This window comes from Necator americanus, chromosome IV (genome assembly GCF_031761385.1).
Source record: "Necator americanus strain Aroian chromosome IV, whole genome shotgun sequence".
NCBI lineage: Eukaryota > Metazoa > Nematoda > Chromadorea > Rhabditida > Ancylostomatidae > Necator > Necator americanus.
In genome coordinates, this window is record NC_087374.1 from 28,233,760 (window position 1) to 28,252,678 (window position 18,919).

The window sequence follows — 18,919 nt, forward strand, 5'->3', positions numbered from 1 at the left end:
TACAAGAAAATGGGTTTTCATCTATAAAAGAAAGGTTTCAGAAGAATCTCCAAGTCCTCTCTTCTTGAAACCTCGGCATTAGGAAGTATATTTATGTTTTCTTGTTATGTCAGAGATTTAGGTGAAACTTTATTATTGGCCTGACGTTTCGACAAACTCTTCTTCATCAAAAGACTGAAAATGGTTCGAGGTCTTTGATCCCAAGCATATCCCATCAAACTCCTCCTCCCTCCTTGCCAAGCCTCGATATTGTCCTTTGTACGCCGCGCAAAACCTCCAAAAGAAAACAAACTGACCAGTCTCACCGACTAGCGGGGTAGGTGAACCACGCGCTCCTTGAGATTGTCAGCAAGGCGAATGAGATCTACGCACTGTGCAGTATCCTCAAGTACTAATATCTGGATAACGTTAAGGAACTGCATGTAGGACAATCTTATAGATAACAGAATGTTACGAAGGGCATGAAGTCATTGGTAATTGATAAGCACTCATTTTTTTACTCGGTTCGCCGGCCCCGCTAGTCGGCGTAACTTGTCAGTTTGTTTTCCTTTGGAGGTCTTGCGCGGCCTACTTAGAACAATATCGAAGCTTTGCAAGGAGAGAAGAGGAGCTTGATGGGATATGCATGGGATCAAGGACCTCGAACCATTTTAACGCCTTTGATAAAGACGAGTTTGTCCGAACGTCAGGCCAATAATAAAGTATTACCTGCACCTCGTTGGCATAACAAGAAAACATAAATATGTTTCAGAGGAAACCTGTTAAAGAAAAACATGCTAAGAAACTGATGAGAGAGGACTTTGATAGTGCTATGTAATTCTATTCATGCAATATTATACGAAGAAGGAATGAAAAACTATCAAAAATAAGGAAAAAGATCTACGAGGAGCTTGTCGTGTTCCGCGGAGAGGAGACGGAGCCCGCCTTCAATGCGTGAGTCCGCAATAACATATTAGGTGAAGTGAAAAGTTCTGAGCGCTTTTGCTCAATGTCTTTAGTGAGCTATATCTGAACGCTTAAAGGCATCACCCCACGAATCTGAGGTGGTACGGACTTCAGGTGGGTTTGGATGGGAGGTTCTACCGTATGCGTCCTAGTCCAGATCTTTCTCCAAGCGACTATCGCCTCTACATCCTTTTTCAAGCTTTTTGCAAAAAAAAAATTTGATGGTGCAAAACTGGTTTCAAAAGAGAATTGCGGAAATGAGGTGGTCAAGTTTTTCGCCAATAAGGACGAGGACTTCTTCAGTTGCGGAGTTATGGAGCTGTCCTCAAAATGGACAAAAGTGGTTAGTCCTAACTATGTTAATCATATCGTCGAAATGAAACGAAAAAACGCTCAGAACGTTTTACTTCAACTAATATTTTATGGCGACTCTGTGCGCGTAATTTATTTAGAAAGAACTAGAAAAGAAATCTGCAATCTGTGTTTGAAGGAACAGACGGGAAACATTCGCATTTTCCAGTCAAAAATGAGCTGATCGTAACTTTTGTTAATCTGCTTGTAGTACTTTACTACTTCTAAAGATATGGATATATCTAAAGATATATCGAGAGGAAAACGACCGAAGATATATTTACAGAAAAAAACGACTTCTGTTGGGGTCATATCCGAATACAAATGCTCTCAGCTTTGAGAGCAAGCCTTGAACGCTCTATTGAACTGTGCATGCTTTGTTGAACACGTTCCAAAGTTGTAAGATTTAAATGTTTAAATGTTGATGGCTCTCCGAATATTTTCCTTTGTTGATGTCAGAGTAAGCGAAGTGCAGAGACAGCGCTCAGAGACGAGAAATTCAATGGAAGTATTTCTGATTTCTTCCCCGTTGGAAACACTTGGAGAGAATAGGACTTGAGTCCAGAGAGTAGGCTAAAGTGCCTAATCTACAGTTGCAGTTTGCGTCAGGACCAAAAGGCTCAGCAGTGCAGTACCCCAGGTCCTGAGGTCCCACTCTTTCTGCTATCTGCCACCGAATTTTCTGAATTCGGTGCATTTCCCTCGTGAACAGTTGTAGCGTGATTCATTCAGGAATTACATATATTTCTTCAATTATCGATGTTATGGGCATGGTTCGCCAATCCAACAAATCCCTTCGCTTACGAATAATCGTCTAGGAAAATCCTTCATTGGGACGCTGTTTTCGGAGGGACAATTCACTATTTAAGGAGTTCGCAGAGCACAAAGTTGAGTCAAAACAACGCGCCCCATTCCAATGTCGAACCTCTGCAGCCTTCGTCTTCGTTGCGGGACGCTCAGTTATCATCTCTATGTTGCAGTGAATAACGGAATGTAGCAAATTTCGGCACGCGTGTGCGAAGGAAGCAGCCGCAGGGGTCGTACTTATGTTTCCCTGCACGAACGCGATGCGCGTTCGATTGCAGCAGTGCAGCGGTGTGCGCAAGTTACGTTCGGGCGATAAATGCGATTTCTTTTAGGTTAACGCATCAACTGTGTTTCTAAACTCAAAGGAATAATATCCTCGTGATTAGTTTGTCAATCGCATTTGCATTGTGATAAGATTCATCATTGACCCTGCCCAAGATAAATGACTTGATAACTTCAGTTGATTTAGATATTTTGAGCGATACGATTCGAGGTTAATCGAGATTAAGCTCAACGGTAAATTCTGGGATCGCTTTTTGTCGATGTCTCCACATATCCTGTAAATTCCTCCCACCACTTCATTGCCACTGTTGTTCATTTTGCTCCGTTTAACAGAGAACGGTTCGTTTCGAAATGTTGTCGTGATCCTGCATTTTTGTTTTTCCATACGCCAAATTGACATCGCTAAAATGTAATGTGTTGGCAGCTGTGCTAGGTGAATTCACTATTTCTCATTTGTTCCTCTCGTAGCCGATAGATTTGCCAATTTTCTGCGCGTTCCTTTGCAGTTAAATTCCTAGAATCACTTACAAATTCTACGTTTCGAATTTGAATGCGATAAGTGTATCCGAATCTGTCCCTTTTCTAGCGATGCAAACTCGTCCTCAGTTTTTTTGCAACAAGATTTATCACAGGTATCAAGAACCACGTATAAGTTGTGGTCCTACACTATTACTGTGTGGAATGCACAGTCTAATGAGTTACGATGATATGGTGCTCGCTCAATGACAGATTTCCTCTCTTATCCTATTCGTTTAGAGCTTTTTGTGTATTTACTTTTATATTTTTATCCCTGCTTGTAATTTTATCCCAACATCTCGTCATTGTTACGTAATGGGTTTTTTTTTTGTAACCTTTACAGCGCTTTTCTTGTGCATACTCTGCTCAGCTCCCATGATGCATTCTTTGTTCCACTTAGGAACCTAAAATTAGCGAAGAAGTGACGTAGATTCATTTGCAAACGAGTAAAAAAATTGTTTCATCTATCCGATTTCAATCCCAATTTATCTCCACCCGGTCAGGCATTACGTTCCAAGACCAACTCTCTCTCTCTCTCTCTGGGACCTACAACTCATTGCCCTCCACTCTACCGCGACCCGATCGGGTCGTATCGCGGTCCTACGGGGAAACATAGGTGTCAGCGTTCATGTCTCATACGATCTGCAATTTCTGGACCAATTCTATGCTCGTCCAAACTTGCTTCGTAGATCTTTCGTACGTTGGGCTTTAGTCGCCCGCTACTTGTTTACTTAGTGCCTATTTCGATGATCATTCCGACGTGAATTCATTGGGGTTGCCACCAAATTTCGCTCTTATTTGGTCTTGATATTTGCTCATGTACACGTCTACCCCTACAAGCTCACTTCCTCTCCCACCATCCTATCCATGTTGTAGATGACTGCTTTCGAAAATTTTTATCTCTTCAGAAAATTTCCCTGAAATAAGTAGTTCTCTTGGTCTGGGCAAGATTTTCAGATGGTGATGATTGTCACAAACGAGACTCATCCACAGTGCAATGAAATTTATACGGTTAGTGAGTTGATGCTATCCTATCCTCTGTGATCTACATACGATCCCGGTTTTTTAGGAACCTACTGTCGATAACGTTGTGGTCACAGCACAGCTGTCCCTTATATTTATTGGCATTATCAGCAATCTATGTCTGTTGCTGCAATTTTCGGGCAGGGCAAAGCTTGGCACAGCAAGGTTTGTTGATTTTTTTTTTCTTGGAAGTCATAGTTTTCGTTGAGGAAATAGAGAAAATAAATAGGAATTCGTTTGAATGTTGGACAATAATGCATACGAGTTTCTTATACTTCCCATTAGTGGTTTTTATTTTGGATACGATACGAGCCACCTTTCTACCTTTAGTCCCAATCTTGTTTTGGAGTTGTTAGGAAGTATGCTTTATACTTTCCCTTTCTACTAAATCCTTTTTTGTGCTCCATCTACCAACGTTGTGTATAGTTGGGTCGAAACGACATGAAGCACGGACAGTTAAGCGGCTGCGCTCGAAGCGGCGCGGTGGAGCGTAGCGGATGGATCGTGTAAGAATCCTCGTTACCGCCACCCATCCCTCCAGTTCGCCATGGTTCCTCCTCGATTCCAACTACTGTCTCCAGCGCACCGCTTCGAGCGCATCCGCTTACGCAACTGTCCGTGATTCATGTCGTTTTGACCCAACTATGTATTTCATTATTCGCTCATTGTTTGTTCTACCTAGTTAGATTCGTTTTTGTTTTCTTTCTGGACCATGGTAATTTCGAACTTCTTTATATCGAAATATCGGATCGAAAACACAAAGGAGGACATACACAAATGGTGATAGATTTCAAAGGATTTCAAAGAGCTATATATGATATCCGGCGTAGTTTTGCATATCATTCCAAAAATTGGAGGAGTTATAGACTGTATAGGCTAAACGGCTGTTGTCTTTTTTATAATTGGAGAGTTCCGACGCGTATATTTACAAAAATTTCATTATTTGGACGGTGTAAATAGTTGTTTTATTGATCCTTGTCGAGTAATTCCATTTAAAGGCATCACCCCACGAATCTGGGGTGGTGCGGATTTCAGGTGGAGAGTTCCTATACGGGGTCGTAGATTATGGAGAGGAGGGTGATTTCGTCCATTTGTTCTTAATTGCTGTAAAAAAACGGCTCGGAAGATGCGACACGTGCACAAGGCTGGCGCGCTCCAGTCGAACTCGTTGTAGAAAATAGCGCGCCGGAGCGCTCGAAGCCGTATCTTCCGAGCCGTTTTTTGCGGCAATTAGGGCGAAATGGACGGAATCACCGTTCTCTACATAATCTGCGATCCCGTATACGAATACTCCACCTGAAATCCGTACCGCCTCAGATTCGTGGGGTGATGCCTTTAAGGATGTAGGACATATATCTGAGATCTTGAGCGATCCGAAGGATGATCGTTGAGCTCACCTCCAAGACGGAGGCCAATTCCCGAAGCGGGGTCTCTGGATCTTCTAGAATCATATGTCTTAGGGCCATCTCTGGAGTCCCTATTGATTTGTACCCAACCTCTATTTTTTCTCGCCGGCATGGAAGAGCTCTCGTCGCACTTTTCTGAGACTTTTTTGCTCTTAGCATCGTCATATAATTCAATTTTAGGCATAGTTGGGTCAAAACCACATGAAGCACGGTGTAGTTGCGTAAGCGCTTGTGTTCGAAGCGGAGCGTTGGAGGACAGAGATTGGGATCGAGTGAGGGCCCCTGCTACCACCGTTCATTGCTTCAGTTCTCGATGGTCCCATCTCGATTCCAACTGCTGTCTCCACCGCACCGCTTCGAGCGCAGCTGCTTGCGCAACTGTCAGTGCTTCCTGTCTTTTGACCCGACTACACCCAAAGAATTCAATAATTTCTCCACACAGGTTTTCTATAATCGCTGCTTTACCCTGCTTTATGATTGCCTTGGCGAGCTCCGTTGTTCTGAACTTACAGAGGTCTCTATGATGTACGTCGCCAACTTTAGCGTTTACCCTTCAACTCAAATATACCTGGAACTTCAAGTACAATTTTGTACAGAATCTAGCCCCGTACCTTGTACTAGTGGTTTCTATCTATTTGTATATTATTTATCTCTAATTGTGACCTGCATTTCAAGAGTTCTGAAGATTTCGATAAATCTACAACTCAACTTCTTTCATTACGCAAAGGCTTCAAATCTTAAATTGCTCTAAGATCCCAAATTTTGCTTACTATAAGATTTCCTTTTATAAAGTTCCTTTTCGAATAAATTCGCATTATTTTTCAGTTTTACGTACATTCGAATCATTGCCATTGTACAGTTCATCTTTTTCATCGTGCCATTTCCGTTGAAAATTCTTACGGAACACTATCAAAGAGGTCAAACATGGATTGCTACGAATTTTCTGCCGGTAGTGTTAGGACTTTTTCACTTCGCCATCTCTTCGTTGTGTCTCTGTTTCGCATTCAGACTGCAGCTACTGCTAAACTATATTAGAGTGAGTTTATAGCCTTTAACAATGTTTTATATGCGTTAGTTTGAGTTGTTTTAGCGTTCAAGACGTTGGAATTCGTTGGCATGGGTGGCATGGCGAAAAATCTGTTGGATTTTGCCATTCGGCATTATTCTGAATGTTTCATTGTGTTTCGAGTATAATCTTGACTACGATTTTTGTGTCATCGGGTGAGTCAGTGGGCCGTGTAAATACTCTGTAGTAGAATTACGAATGGATAGTGTCAACCATACATGATCCTCACCGCTACCGTTTTCGATTCTGTCCCCATGTTCATGCCAGGAGTAGAATGATTGGGGAACTGTTTGTGACATTGTTTTAGAATAATATTATAGGAATCGTCCACATGCTATAGGACGTGCGAGACTTTCGGAGACAGCTCGACAAGATCATATTAAGATGGAAGTCATTCGATTCACTCCTACATTGGTTTATTGGTTCGTCACTTACAATTTCGCCCCTTTTCCCCCTCGTGCCTTTATCTTATCCATTGATTTCGACTTCGAAAATCTTCCACACAATGTGTTATGGAAATCGAGTGAAAAGCCGTCAGGGTCATCTGGGGTCACATTTCCGTCTACCGAACATCTTTCAGTATTTTGAACATGACTCAAATTTACCAACATTGTTCATTGCATAAAGTTTATCTAGGTAATTCTTTGTTTATAAAATGTTTTTTCATAGAACTCTTTCTTGAATGTAGACTCTTTTCCACGTCGTTGCAACTTCTTAGTAGCTACTACTGGTTCTTACTATTAGATTTTGATTTTTTAAGCTAAAAACTTGCACTAATTGATGAATTCATTTAATGACGTCGTCGTCACCAAACTTGGTCCGCTTTTTTCCAGTGGACTAAAGCGACGTATTTGCGGCGAAGGCGTCCGATGCTCACGTTGTCAGGAGTTCATCAGCGCAGCAGACCTGCGTTATCTGATGCGCGAGTGCGTTAGCCTGATCGAGCACTATCGGTCACCTCTGCCGCGTAAGCGTAGCGTTACTCTGGTTGAGCACATTTGGCGGCGACTGTAATGTGCAATGTGACACGCATGATCTGCCTTTAGAGTCACACAGATCAGTCAGCGTTTCTTCATATTTTCACGTGTTTCTTTTCAGGTTAGCAGTGTTTTGTTGTTTATGTTTCATTATTTCTGAACGTTGCCTACTTCCACAACTTGGATCCCCATATGCGGCAAAACATGCACCACTTTTTGCAAACCTACGACCGCTTTTACTTGCTTTGATGATATCCCAATCAGTGGTGCACCAGGCGAGCACTTTTTGTGCCATTCAGAGTTGCAGAATTGATGAACCGGTCAGGGTAAGTGGAACTCTAAGCCGATCTGAACGGATCAAGCTAACAAATAATCATTCTTCCAGTTAATCCTTTATGGGTTCTCCTATTCGTTGACGTTTCCTCTAATGCTCATAATGAGCACCACATTTCGTTCACATCTCTTTCATATTCTCACGAATTATGTTCATGTGTGAGTGCTCAGCTGCTATGGTTATTCTGTATGTCTAAATGTGGGAACGGAAGTTCTTTTAGACGTTCGAAAGTACGGAAAGATTCGGCGTTACATAAAGTAACTAAGCACATCACACGAGCTGTCGCCTACAGTAAGATGGAGATGGAGAATTCCGAAATAGATAACAGGAATTATAATACACGACCGTAAGTGGGCCTTAGGGGCTTAGATTAAATAGCGATTTTGACCGCTCATTTTTCAGTCACAGCTTACGAGCGATGCTCAAAGAGGATGCTATCTATCGTGTGCGATTTGCGATGCCTCAAAGTGTGGGGGTAATCGAGGAAGAAGATGAGACTAGCGAAGCTCGACGAGAGGAGGAAGAGACTGTCGCGAGAGCGTTTATGGAGAGCGCACAATTCCTCGAAAGGCCGGTTTTTGTTGATGAGGACTCGAACAGCGGTTTCAGTGAACATATGCTGTAATAATAAAATGTTGTTTACGCTAATTAAAATTGGCTTATGCAAGGATGTGTTTTCAGTTGAATACCAGAAGTGATTACGTTGACAACGAGTACTTTCCACAGGATTCTTCAAAAAATTTCAGTGAGGGATAAAATTGCTGAGGATCTCATTGCATGAAATGGGAAATAAGAAGCTCAGCGAAAAAGCAGATAATCCCATAAGGGTTACCGGTTTGTATGCACCGTTCAGTCTCTCATTCCACGTTGAATCTGTTGTCTTCGAGTCAAGTCATTGAGAGAAGGTCTCATATTGTTTTCTTATGGTTATACTCGCCCTCATCGAATATGAGACTCAGAGATAAGTTCGAGATAAAAGCAAATTGTATCAATCGACTGACTATGAACCATTCCAGCTAGCCAGCACTCATCTAAAAGGCACTAAATTTGTCTAACACAACACATATTGGTCAACGTATATGTTGTGTCAGACAATTTTAGTGCCCTCTGAGTGAAAACTGCTCAGGCGGCAAATTTTCCACAAACGGACGTTTCCGGCATTCTGCCCGCGGGAAATTAGCCGATAGTACTATCGGTACGCATGGATTTATGTTAGTTATCCTGCGGACAACATGTTATCGTGTGGGTACAGCGGACCTCCAACCGTGTGGGTACAACGTTCAGAGGTCCGTTGTAGCCACATAGCCACACGGTTCGAAACCGCCCTAGTGCAAACCAAGCCTTTGGTCCTTCCGGGGTCGATGAATTGGTACCAGACTTGTCTGGGAGGATAAAAACACTGACTTGATCATCGGCTGGCCCTACAAGTCATTGGATGGGTCAACACGCGTTCCAAAACGCCAACGATTACAGATTTTAGTAAAACGCGTTGGCGCATCCCAAGTGGATTGTTACGCCAGTGACTTTATCCTTTACGTTAGTTATCGTCACTGCTGTAGAAATATCATTATAAAGGCTCATTTTTGAGAAGAAACAGACGAAACACGGCGATGGCAACGGACTGAGAGACCTTCAGGTTTCATTTCCCATTCTAGAAAACTAAATCGAAGAATCGCAGTTAATCAGTTCTTTTCTGAGAAAAGAAAGGAAAAGTTCCATCCAGTCCTAGTTAAAGGCAGCATACCATGGATCTGACATGTTATGGACTTCTCATAGAAAGCTTCTATACGGAGTCGTAGATTGCCGAAACTACGTGGTTCCGATCATCTCTCCGTGATCGTCATAAGAAACGGCATGGGAGTCGTTTTAGTTTCTGCGAAGTGCGTTAGGACGCGCCTCTATGCACACGTTCCGTTCCTCTCAGAAGTTTATTCGTTAGTTTAAATTAAATAGGCTGGTGAGGAGAGTTCATTAGTCCTCAAAGACTCGCTCATTGATGGGGAGCATGCACAAGGGTGGTGTGTTGAAATGCAAGCCGTCGTAAAAAAAAGGAGGCTTTCAGGCGGTCTTTTGCAGCGACTGTGGGGGAAAGATGAGGGGAGCCACCTGGTTTTGCGACTAGGTGGTTCGCTTATCTCTCCATAATCACGACTCTAAAAGCTTTCCGTGGAAAATCCATACCACGTGAGATTCGTGGTATGCTGCCTTTAAACATTTGATTTCGATTCTGAACCAAAAAACAAGGAACATACAGTAACACTTGCAAAGAATCAAACACAGCTGAAACCAACACAGTATCCAAACTCGTAACACGGCCTTTTGTAACCTATTTGTAGTTGGCGTCAAATTTGTTCAACCGGATGAATACATAGCGTCAAAGCTGATATACATAGTCGTCATAAACGTTCCGCAAAGTGAAGACGCGACGCATCCTCGGTGAAGACACCCATTGAGCTCCTTTACAGTATGCGGAAGGCTCTGTTTTCTTTCTGCTTCTCTAAAATGTCAGGTCCGTGATGTTTTCGCACGACTCCTAAAAGAAACAACGATGGTTGAGGTACGACTGTTTTGATTCATTGGGACCTTCATATGAGTAACATCACAAAAACTTCTAGTGAGTCATAAAGCTATGACGTCTTGGAAAGATTAGTGACTCCCATGGAAGTTTTACAGAACAAATGAGAAATATCCATAAGTTTGATAAATAAATATAAAAACAAATAACTGATCCTAAGAATACAACATGATCCGGACCTGTCCAAGTTTCACTACTCTCTTGTGGGCAATAAATTTCATAGTTTGATGATCATTGTAAGTTTCAGTGCCAGCCAGTTTTTAAAAGAAAAGAAAATTTCATGTATAGTTCACATTTGGCGCGATGTTATTATGTAGGCGGCACATGGCGCGCTGTGGCGCATCTGATGAAAAAACTATGAAAACCGTCAAGTGCGATTTCGCTGCGAGGAACGAGGGTGTTTGCTCACTTTACCATGGCGGTGGGGTGGGTTCGTCGCACACTTTTTCGTTTCTTGTTTCTTTTTGCAAGCTGCGACAACGAATGCTGGCTGCTATTGTTTTTCTGCCGAATTAAAACGTGGGGAAGCGCTGCTACGGGTGACTAATCGCGCCGCTCGTTGTGTTGAAAAAAAAAATCCGGAACGCACAAACCGTCGTCACCGTGGATTTAACCTTCTTCTCTTCTTTTCCAGTGTATTTTTTTGTTGTTGTTTGTAATGTATCACCATCCAAACACAGCTTATGCAGTGCTTAGCGAATCTAGAACGTCGTTTCGATAACGCTTGTGCACATGCAATCAACCATTCGAGATGACTTTTCACCTCATCTTGTTCAAGGGGTTAAATGGCCGCCAGAATCTGCAGATAGTCAGGTGACGTCCAGTAATAATTCATGCACATTATTACATTATTATTACATTACTACAGGGTGGCACAAGAAAACGGGAAATTTTGAACTAAACCTCAAAAAAGTAAAAAAAAAAGAGAAAAGTTTCGTTGTTGAAAACAAAAAGTAAAATACATGACATTAAGCGTTCTTGCAAAAAAAAATTGAATATTGCGTGTTCTCGTGCTTTAATGATCGTTGTGGGCTTCTTACAACTGAGGCTCGAACTGCTTTATTGATTTCTGGAGTTCACTGAGCGTGGTACGCTGGTGGTTTCTTTTTGAGAACTGAACCCATCTCGAAATTTTTAACCCTTGTTTTAAGGGGGTAGCGAGTTAGAATGTGGGTGATGACAGGTGAAAATGTAATGAAGCCTGAATCACCGTTGGGCAGCAGATGCACTTTTTATTTAAAAAAAAAACTTCACAACAAATGCACGTTGTGAATCGATATAGTGGTCCATGATTAATAAATGGCATGTAGTAGTTGTAAGATGAAGGAGTGTGTGTGCGCGGAATTTCCAGAAGTTTGTTCGTTCCAATCTTTGAGTGTTCTTTGTTTCCGAACCTGCGTATCTCTGCATTGCAATCGCTCCAAAGAGAGCAGAGGATGACAAATGCCGATTTCGACGTAATAAAAAGTTTTGCAGTTCCATAATGATGGCAATAGAATCCAAACATTCAAAACACTAAAAATCGATCCATCAGTTCTACGGATAGGTTTGCGCATTTTAAAAATGTCGCTGTGCTCTCTATTAGCACACATCCACTCGTCAATTTTCTGAAATTTCTTTCATCATGTTAAGGGAAATTTCTTCCGATCTCATCTCTCAGATGATTTTGATCGTTTGACCTTCAAATCAATTCTGAACGTAGTCACTATCGACAAAGATACTTTCAGAGTATCTGACCTTGCACATATGACATCATCATTTCTCCGCTTTCCGCACTAACCTTCAACGAGCGCCATATTTGCGATCGAAAAAAGCCATGGACGAATTTCCGTGGAGCAATCAATACTTGTAGTTTCGCCAAACAAGGCAGAGAAGGGTGTGTGTCTAGCGGAGAAAGAGCTAGCGTTTCGGCAGACCCATTGCTCTTTCTCGGTTCAACAAATTCGGTGCCGATTGCACATTTTCAAAAGTATATATACTTATGATATAATTTCTTCGTTGTTTTTAGGATATAAATTTATTTAGATATATATTTTTAGGATATAAGGTAATGTAGCGCAGTCGGTGAGAGGTCCGCTGTGGATACACGGTTCGAAACCGTCTCAGTGCCAACCAACCCGAACAAAAACACTACTTTATTATTGGCTGGTCCCCGCAAATCATTGCATAGGCCAGCACGCGTTCCAAAAGCCCCAACAAGTACGAATTACAGTAAAACAAGTTGGTGGATCCCAAGCGGATTGATTCTCCAGAGGCGCAGACCTTAGGATGTTGACAACCGCGAGGCTCGACACCGGGTTGTGTATCAGTACTTGACAATCGTGTTCTCTATGAATGTGCACTGTATCGGCAATTTTTTCCATCAGTTCCCTGGAATGTGTGTGTATGATATGTGTTATGATATAAAAGTGTAACTTTAAAGACAGCGTATCACGAAATCGGCGTGGTACGAAAACCTCAGGGAACCCATAGAGTTCGGGTTGTAGATAGCGAACCTAGCGTGGCTCCGCTCAACTCCCCTTGATCATCGTGGAAGACGTCGTTCTTTCCTACGAAATCAATTGCAATACGCCACCCTTGTGCACGCGTCGCATGCACGAGCAAGCAGTCGAAGATTGATGGGGTTTCCTCGTCATTCAAGTAAAACAAATGAATAGGACAATCAATGAATTAATGAGTTCGAGGGACCGGAACGTGAACATAGAGGAGCATACCTCGTAGAAAATAAAGCGGTTCCACATCGTATTTCATGACGGGTAGGGGGAATTGAGCGGGAGGGAGACACGTTCGTTTCCGTATCACTACCATTTTTACATACTATTTTCGTGATACGCCGGCGTCCTTTGAGATAAACGCTCCTATCTTTTACGATGATCTCAGTTGTGACTATATGGAGACACGATGATCTGCAGTCGGGTCAAAACGACATGAATCACGGTGCAGTAGCGTAACCGGTTGCACTCGAAGTGGCGCGGTAGAGATAGCGGTTAGAACCGAAGTGGGACCATCGCGAACGCACCAATGAATGGTGGTAGGGAGGGTTCTCACTCGATTCTAACCGCGGCGCTCCACCGCTCTGCTTCAAGCGCAACCGCTTACGCAACTGCACCGTGCTTCATGTCGTTTTGACTCTGTTATATATGGACATATGATTATCTAAAGTGTTAAGTGTGCAGTGATATTATACTCGTAGTTTCAAAGGAAAAAAACATGCAGTTTATATTCTTTGTTGATCATTATTCAAATAATTAGATGTACAAAATCATCTAATTTCGGTCTGTCTCTGAACTGCCGCGCAAGAAAACTATCAAAAATCCTTATCGCTTCAGTTTAAAAAAAAAAAACTTCCATCAAATGTACACAGAACATTCTGCTATGATCAAGGGGAAATTTCAAGAAGAAACGACCCTGCTGCTACTATAAGACCATAGATCAGCTGAATCGATAGGTTCATGCCCACCACTCTTCATTTCTGCTCTGGACCGCAGTATCATCGAAATGTTATCGCTAATCGCAGTAAACGTACCCAACCCTTTCCTAATCGCATTATTCGACGATAGCGAGACATTGCAAACACATCAGGTCGTTTTATGACTGGTTACACTTTGAAGAGGTCCTTTTTTCTCATTTTCCTTTTCCTTGGATGTGACCTCCGAGTAGTGGAGTAATGGGTTTTAATTCATTCATTCGTTCATTCATTTATTAATTCACTCATTCATTAGTTCATCTTCAAACCTGATCGCATAGGTAATTTTTTTCCTTCATAATATACAGAGTGTGACGATATTGTCACTAATAACGTACGAATGTTTCCATCATGTCCTATCAGGCTCAAAGTTTTCTGCTTATTGATTCGCTTTTATACGAACTTCCTGAGAAATTTCTCTTCTGAATCTAGATTTACCTTTCTTTCAAGTTTCAGCGAAATGCTAGTGATAATAACTCCTCCTTATTTGTTTGTACCTTATATAAAACTTCATTGTGTAAAGATTGTGGGAGATCTGCAAATATTTCTAGTATATTCAATAAGTTCATCGTTCGTTTAGTGCAAGAGGTAAGGAAAACATAGTGTGTGCTGTTCAGTGAATGGCGCCATATTCGATTCTGGTAACGGGTGCAAACCGTGGAATTGGTATCGGTCTTGTCAGAGAATTCCTCAAGAACAAGGATATTGTCCATGTGATCGGTACAGCCCGTGATCCAAGTGCTGCAAAGGTGAGCCGCTTTTAGCTTCTATCTTTTTAGTTTTCTACCTTCGTAGATATATCAGGAACGATGAATTTTAGGTCCACAAATAAAACGAACACAGCAGTTTCTGTTTTGTTTTTGGTTTTTCTTTGCTTTATGGGCCTGAGCTATGTAACATGTAGTCCGCATAAAGTGTGTTGTTACACATTGATGCGACGCGTTCGAGGTGAAGGCGTGCGTGGAGCTCCTGTCTATAGTGCGCGGGAAACTACATACTTGTGGCTTTTCGTTGTTTTTTTCCCGTGTAGTAGTCCATAATAGGGTTACGTTGTGTTAATGAAGTCAATTCCTCCCAACTTTATCGTTCCTTTTCTCCTATGGCAGCTTTAAAATCTCGGTTTTATGAGTTTGATTTCTGTCACTTTTTTCGTGTAATTGTACGCTATTGGCTTATTTCGTAGTCCTAATACCGAGAAAATGTTTTTTTTTCGCTGGTTCACTATTTTTTGCGTATTCCGGGAGATTCCCTCTAATACTGAACTAGCGAATAGAACAAAGTTCTTTTTGGTATTAACTACGAAAAACGCCAGTCGTATACAGTTACATTACACAAAAATGTAACAAAAACTAAATGCTCACAAGCTAAGATCTTAGGGGCGCTCCAGGAGTAAAACAGGCTATAAAAACAAAAGAAAGTATGTTACTTGCATTATGTAGTCCTGTTTATGCACTATTATATGAATAAAAAAACAGCGGGAAACCATAAAGCTAAAAGGAAAAGGTCTGTGGGGTTTCTCGCATACAGTAGAGAGGGCACAGTGCATGAATTCATCGATGACGTGTCGCGTTCAGGCGTTAGAACACGCTTCACGTAGGCTGCTCCTCTTATTTATTTCCCAAATCATGGACGACGTTGAATGTGTTTTACCGTGAGAATGCGGCGCATCCTCCGGAAAGCGCATTTCTTTTTTTTTCTAGGCTCAACCCACATTCCCCATCATACTGCCTTGACCGAAGGTGTACCCGCTTAGTTGAACACAGTGCGCGCCGATCACATAAAAAGGTGAAGAGGAAATTAAGCTCGAAGCAGTTGTGTAAGGCTGTCCGCAGAGTTCAGAGCCGCGCGGGCGGCGCCACCCGCTCGGCCTGCTGTTTGGTGGTTGTTGAGCGCGCGATTGCGGACGTTCAATAACCATCAAGAGGACCGATGCTAGCACCATTCTTCGCTGCAGTTCGTGTAGTTATAGTTCGATTGCAACCCCTTTCTCTATAGTGCCGTCGCTTACGCAACTGCGCCGCGCTTCATATCGTTTTAGGTGTCAGAAAAAAGTGTCAGAAATCCAGCCTGTACAAGCTTAAGCCTTTGACAAGGTCTCCTTGCAGCAAAAATCTCCTTAAATCGGCAGAAAAAGATTTTCCTAGAAGTATAGTCGGGTCAAAGCAACATGAAGCACGGACAGTTGCAATCCACTTGGGATGCGCCAACGCGTTTTACTGGAATTCGTAATCGTTGAGGTTTTGGAATGCGTGTTGGCCTATACAGTGATTTGCAGGGCCAGCCGATGATCAATTAAGTGTTTTATCCTTACAGATAAGTCTGGTACCAATTTTTCGACCCTGGAGGAATGAAAGGCTTGGTTTGCATTAGGGCGGTTTCGAACCCTCGACCGCGTGGCTACAACGAATCTCTAAACGTTGTACCCACACGGTTGGAGGTCCGTTGTAGCCACAAGATGACATGTTGTCCAAACGATAACTAACACAAATCTATACCCGACCCAACTATATCTCTGTGGAAAATGCTAATGAATTGTACACTTACACGAAAGAATCAAAGACAGAAACTCAATCGCTACGAAATAGAATCTTAGAGAGTCCGTGGAACAAAGCAAACTACAAAGCTAATGATAAAGGACTTCTATAAGACAATGCAATCCTATGTGATATTACATGAAAAAAATGGGAAGCTATCAAGAATGAGAAAAAAGGGTTCAGAGGAGCCTGCCCTGATGTGTGGCGACTGACCAGCGCACGCCTACGAAGACGTAGTGCGTTATCCCATTACAACGCCGAGTGAATGGACGTGATTTATTTTGAAAAGAAAAAATTCTAGCTTAAGTGCTGGTTTTTTAGGAGCTCAACGAAATCAAGGACAAGAGGTTAACTGTTCTCAAATTAGATGTGACATGTGATGAATCTATAAAGAATCTCTACGGGGAGGTGAGTTATTTTTTAAAAGCGCTCGTTTTACAGTTCTGATCGGCGAAACCATCCTTGTACTTACTTTCATAGAAGAAAATATTTACGAGTGCTTGTCTACCGTCTACAAAGACTTACGAGTGCCAGCCAATGCATTCAGCCAGCCAAAACTTAGTTTTTCTTGCAGAGAAGTATGATATCAATTGATCGGGAGGGATGAGAGATTTTCTGGCTCTAGAGCGGTCTCGAACCATCGACCGTCAGTGGCAACGATTGCGCGTGATGATTTTAGTGCTTAGAAGCTCAGCATAATCAGGGAACAGCGTGATCCAGTTGTTTCGGCGTCTGCTCAAAAATGCTAGGAACATTAGACAAGAACCTTATTTTATTAATCATTTTGTTTATTAGGTGGAGAAGATTGTTGGTGATCGTGGTCTCACCATGCTCGTGAATAATGCGGGAATTTATGTGAAGTACTCCACAAATCAAGAGCCAAATCGTGCCGATCTCATCAAAAATTTCAATACCAATGTTGCTAGCGTGGCTGTAATCACCCAAGTGAGTTTTTTGTATCATTTGAGCTATTTGCTATTTTCTGCTTTTCATATGTGCAGCCATGAGTGCGATAGGGAGGAGCCGCACCCTCCTCAGGTGAAGGGCGTCTAGCTCATGGGGTGCAGGTCAAGTGATAACCTCTTAACAAATTGTCCAAAGGTGGTCGGAGAAGCGGCAGCGACTATCGCATTTGTACAGCTGCAGTTGTTGAAAACAGTTTGAACAACTAGATCACTCTTTTCTTTTATCATTTTATTCTAGACATTCTTACCTCTTCTGCGTAAAGCTGCTGCTCAAGTTTCAACGGATGAATTTTCTGTTAATAGAGCAGCAATCATAAATATATCATCTGGTGCTGCATCCATTGGGAATAACACTACTGGCTCAGGTCCTATGGGATTGTTAGCTTACAGAGTCAGCAAGGTATGTGTCTGATGATCATTGCTAATTATGACTGAAAAGTTGTTCGATCGATCGATGTTCTAAATATTATTAGTGAGTGGTTTCAGTCAGCTCTGAATTCATTGATGAAAACTATGTCTATCGACTTGGAGCCAGAGCATATCCTCGTTTCGATGTTCTGTCCAGGATGGGTAAAAACTGATATGGGAGGACCGAATGCTACCCTCACAGTTCGTGATTTTTTGTCCTTCCTAGATATCAAAAATCAATATTATGTAATTTTCGAAATACTAATTTATGAATAACTCTGCATATGGAGAAGTTTTCTGCCTTGAAGTCCAATTTGCGTGTTTTTTTTTTTGAGGGTTGTATAGTTCTTTGCACGTTGACGACCAGAGTTAAATCAAAAACCCGATCTCCTGGTAGCTGTTGCACACTACAGGCATGGTCCTCACGCCATAGTGGCTAACGGAGGAAGAACATAGTCAGCCCGAAAATCAGATATTCTTGACCGAGATGTACTCTTTTGTAGTTCTGATATTGCCGTTTTCACCAGACGCTGTTAGGGCGATGGTGGTTGTGCAACTTTGTAGTTTACGATTAGGTCCATCTATATAGTCAGATCAAAATGACATGAAACCCGGTGCAGTTGTGCTCGGCTGTGCTCCAAGCGACGTGACCGGGATAGCGGTTGAAATTGATGTGGGACCATCGCGAATTGCAGAGATGCTAACTTGGGTCCCCGCCCGATCGCTACGCACCACCGCACCGTTCAGAGCGCAACTGCTTCGACCTTTATTTCGTTTTGACCCTACTATACGTGTGTTGGACAGAAGCATACGCAAATTTTATCTTGTGGTCGCTTACTTTCCTTTGAGCATTCGCCTGGCATATCCAGATTTTCGACACAATATCAGATACCATAACTAACGACTATGTTCTAACGACTTAGGTTTTTTCTCTTTTTCAAATCGACCTTGAGCGTCTTTACGTTGATATATGTGTTCTTACAGCTTGAACAATCCATGGAAGCCCTTGTCCCTTCGATCTACAAGCTCTCAAAAGAACATCAAGGAGGATACTTTATGAGAGATTTGACGCCAATTCCTTTCTAAGGTTTCAGTTGGTAATTTATAATCTGCCCAGTGAATTGTTTTAGAAAATTCCATTTTTGGAAATGTTCATATAAAGTACTTCAAAATTTAAGCTTTAACAACAACTTTGTAACTCTCCATAATTTAACCTAATTAATCATTCTTCAGGAGTCTTCTTCCACTACAGAATATAATTAAA

General features: G+C 42.0%; 2 protein-coding genes across 2 annotated transcripts; both read left to right on the plus strand.

Moving 5' to 3' along the window:
* Positions 1 to 3,858: 3,858 nt before the first annotated feature.
* Positions 3,859 to 8,332, plus strand: RB195_002988 (uncharacterized protein; the record flags this gene model as incomplete). Its single annotated transcript, XM_013453453.2, has 9 exons — positions 3,859 to 3,912; positions 3,971 to 4,089; positions 6,156 to 6,366; positions 6,421 to 6,551; positions 6,717 to 6,818; positions 7,495 to 7,699; positions 7,759 to 7,865; positions 7,928 to 8,053; positions 8,110 to 8,332. The coding sequence occupies 9 exons, from the start codon at positions 3,859 to 3,861 to the stop codon at positions 8,330 to 8,332; spliced, it is 1,278 nt and encodes a 425-aa protein (XP_013308907.1).
* Positions 8,333 to 14,368: 6,036 nt separating this feature from the next.
* Positions 14,369 to 18,741, plus strand: RB195_002989 (uncharacterized protein; the record flags this gene model as incomplete). The annotated part of the gene is made up of 6 exons (XM_013453454.2): positions 14,369 to 14,497; positions 16,604 to 16,690; positions 17,078 to 17,227; positions 17,486 to 17,647; positions 17,734 to 17,856; positions 18,640 to 18,741. The coding sequence occupies 6 exons, from the start codon at positions 14,369 to 14,371 to the stop codon at positions 18,739 to 18,741; spliced, it is 753 nt and encodes a 250-aa protein (XP_013308908.2).
* Positions 18,742 to 18,919: the final 178 nt, after the last annotated feature.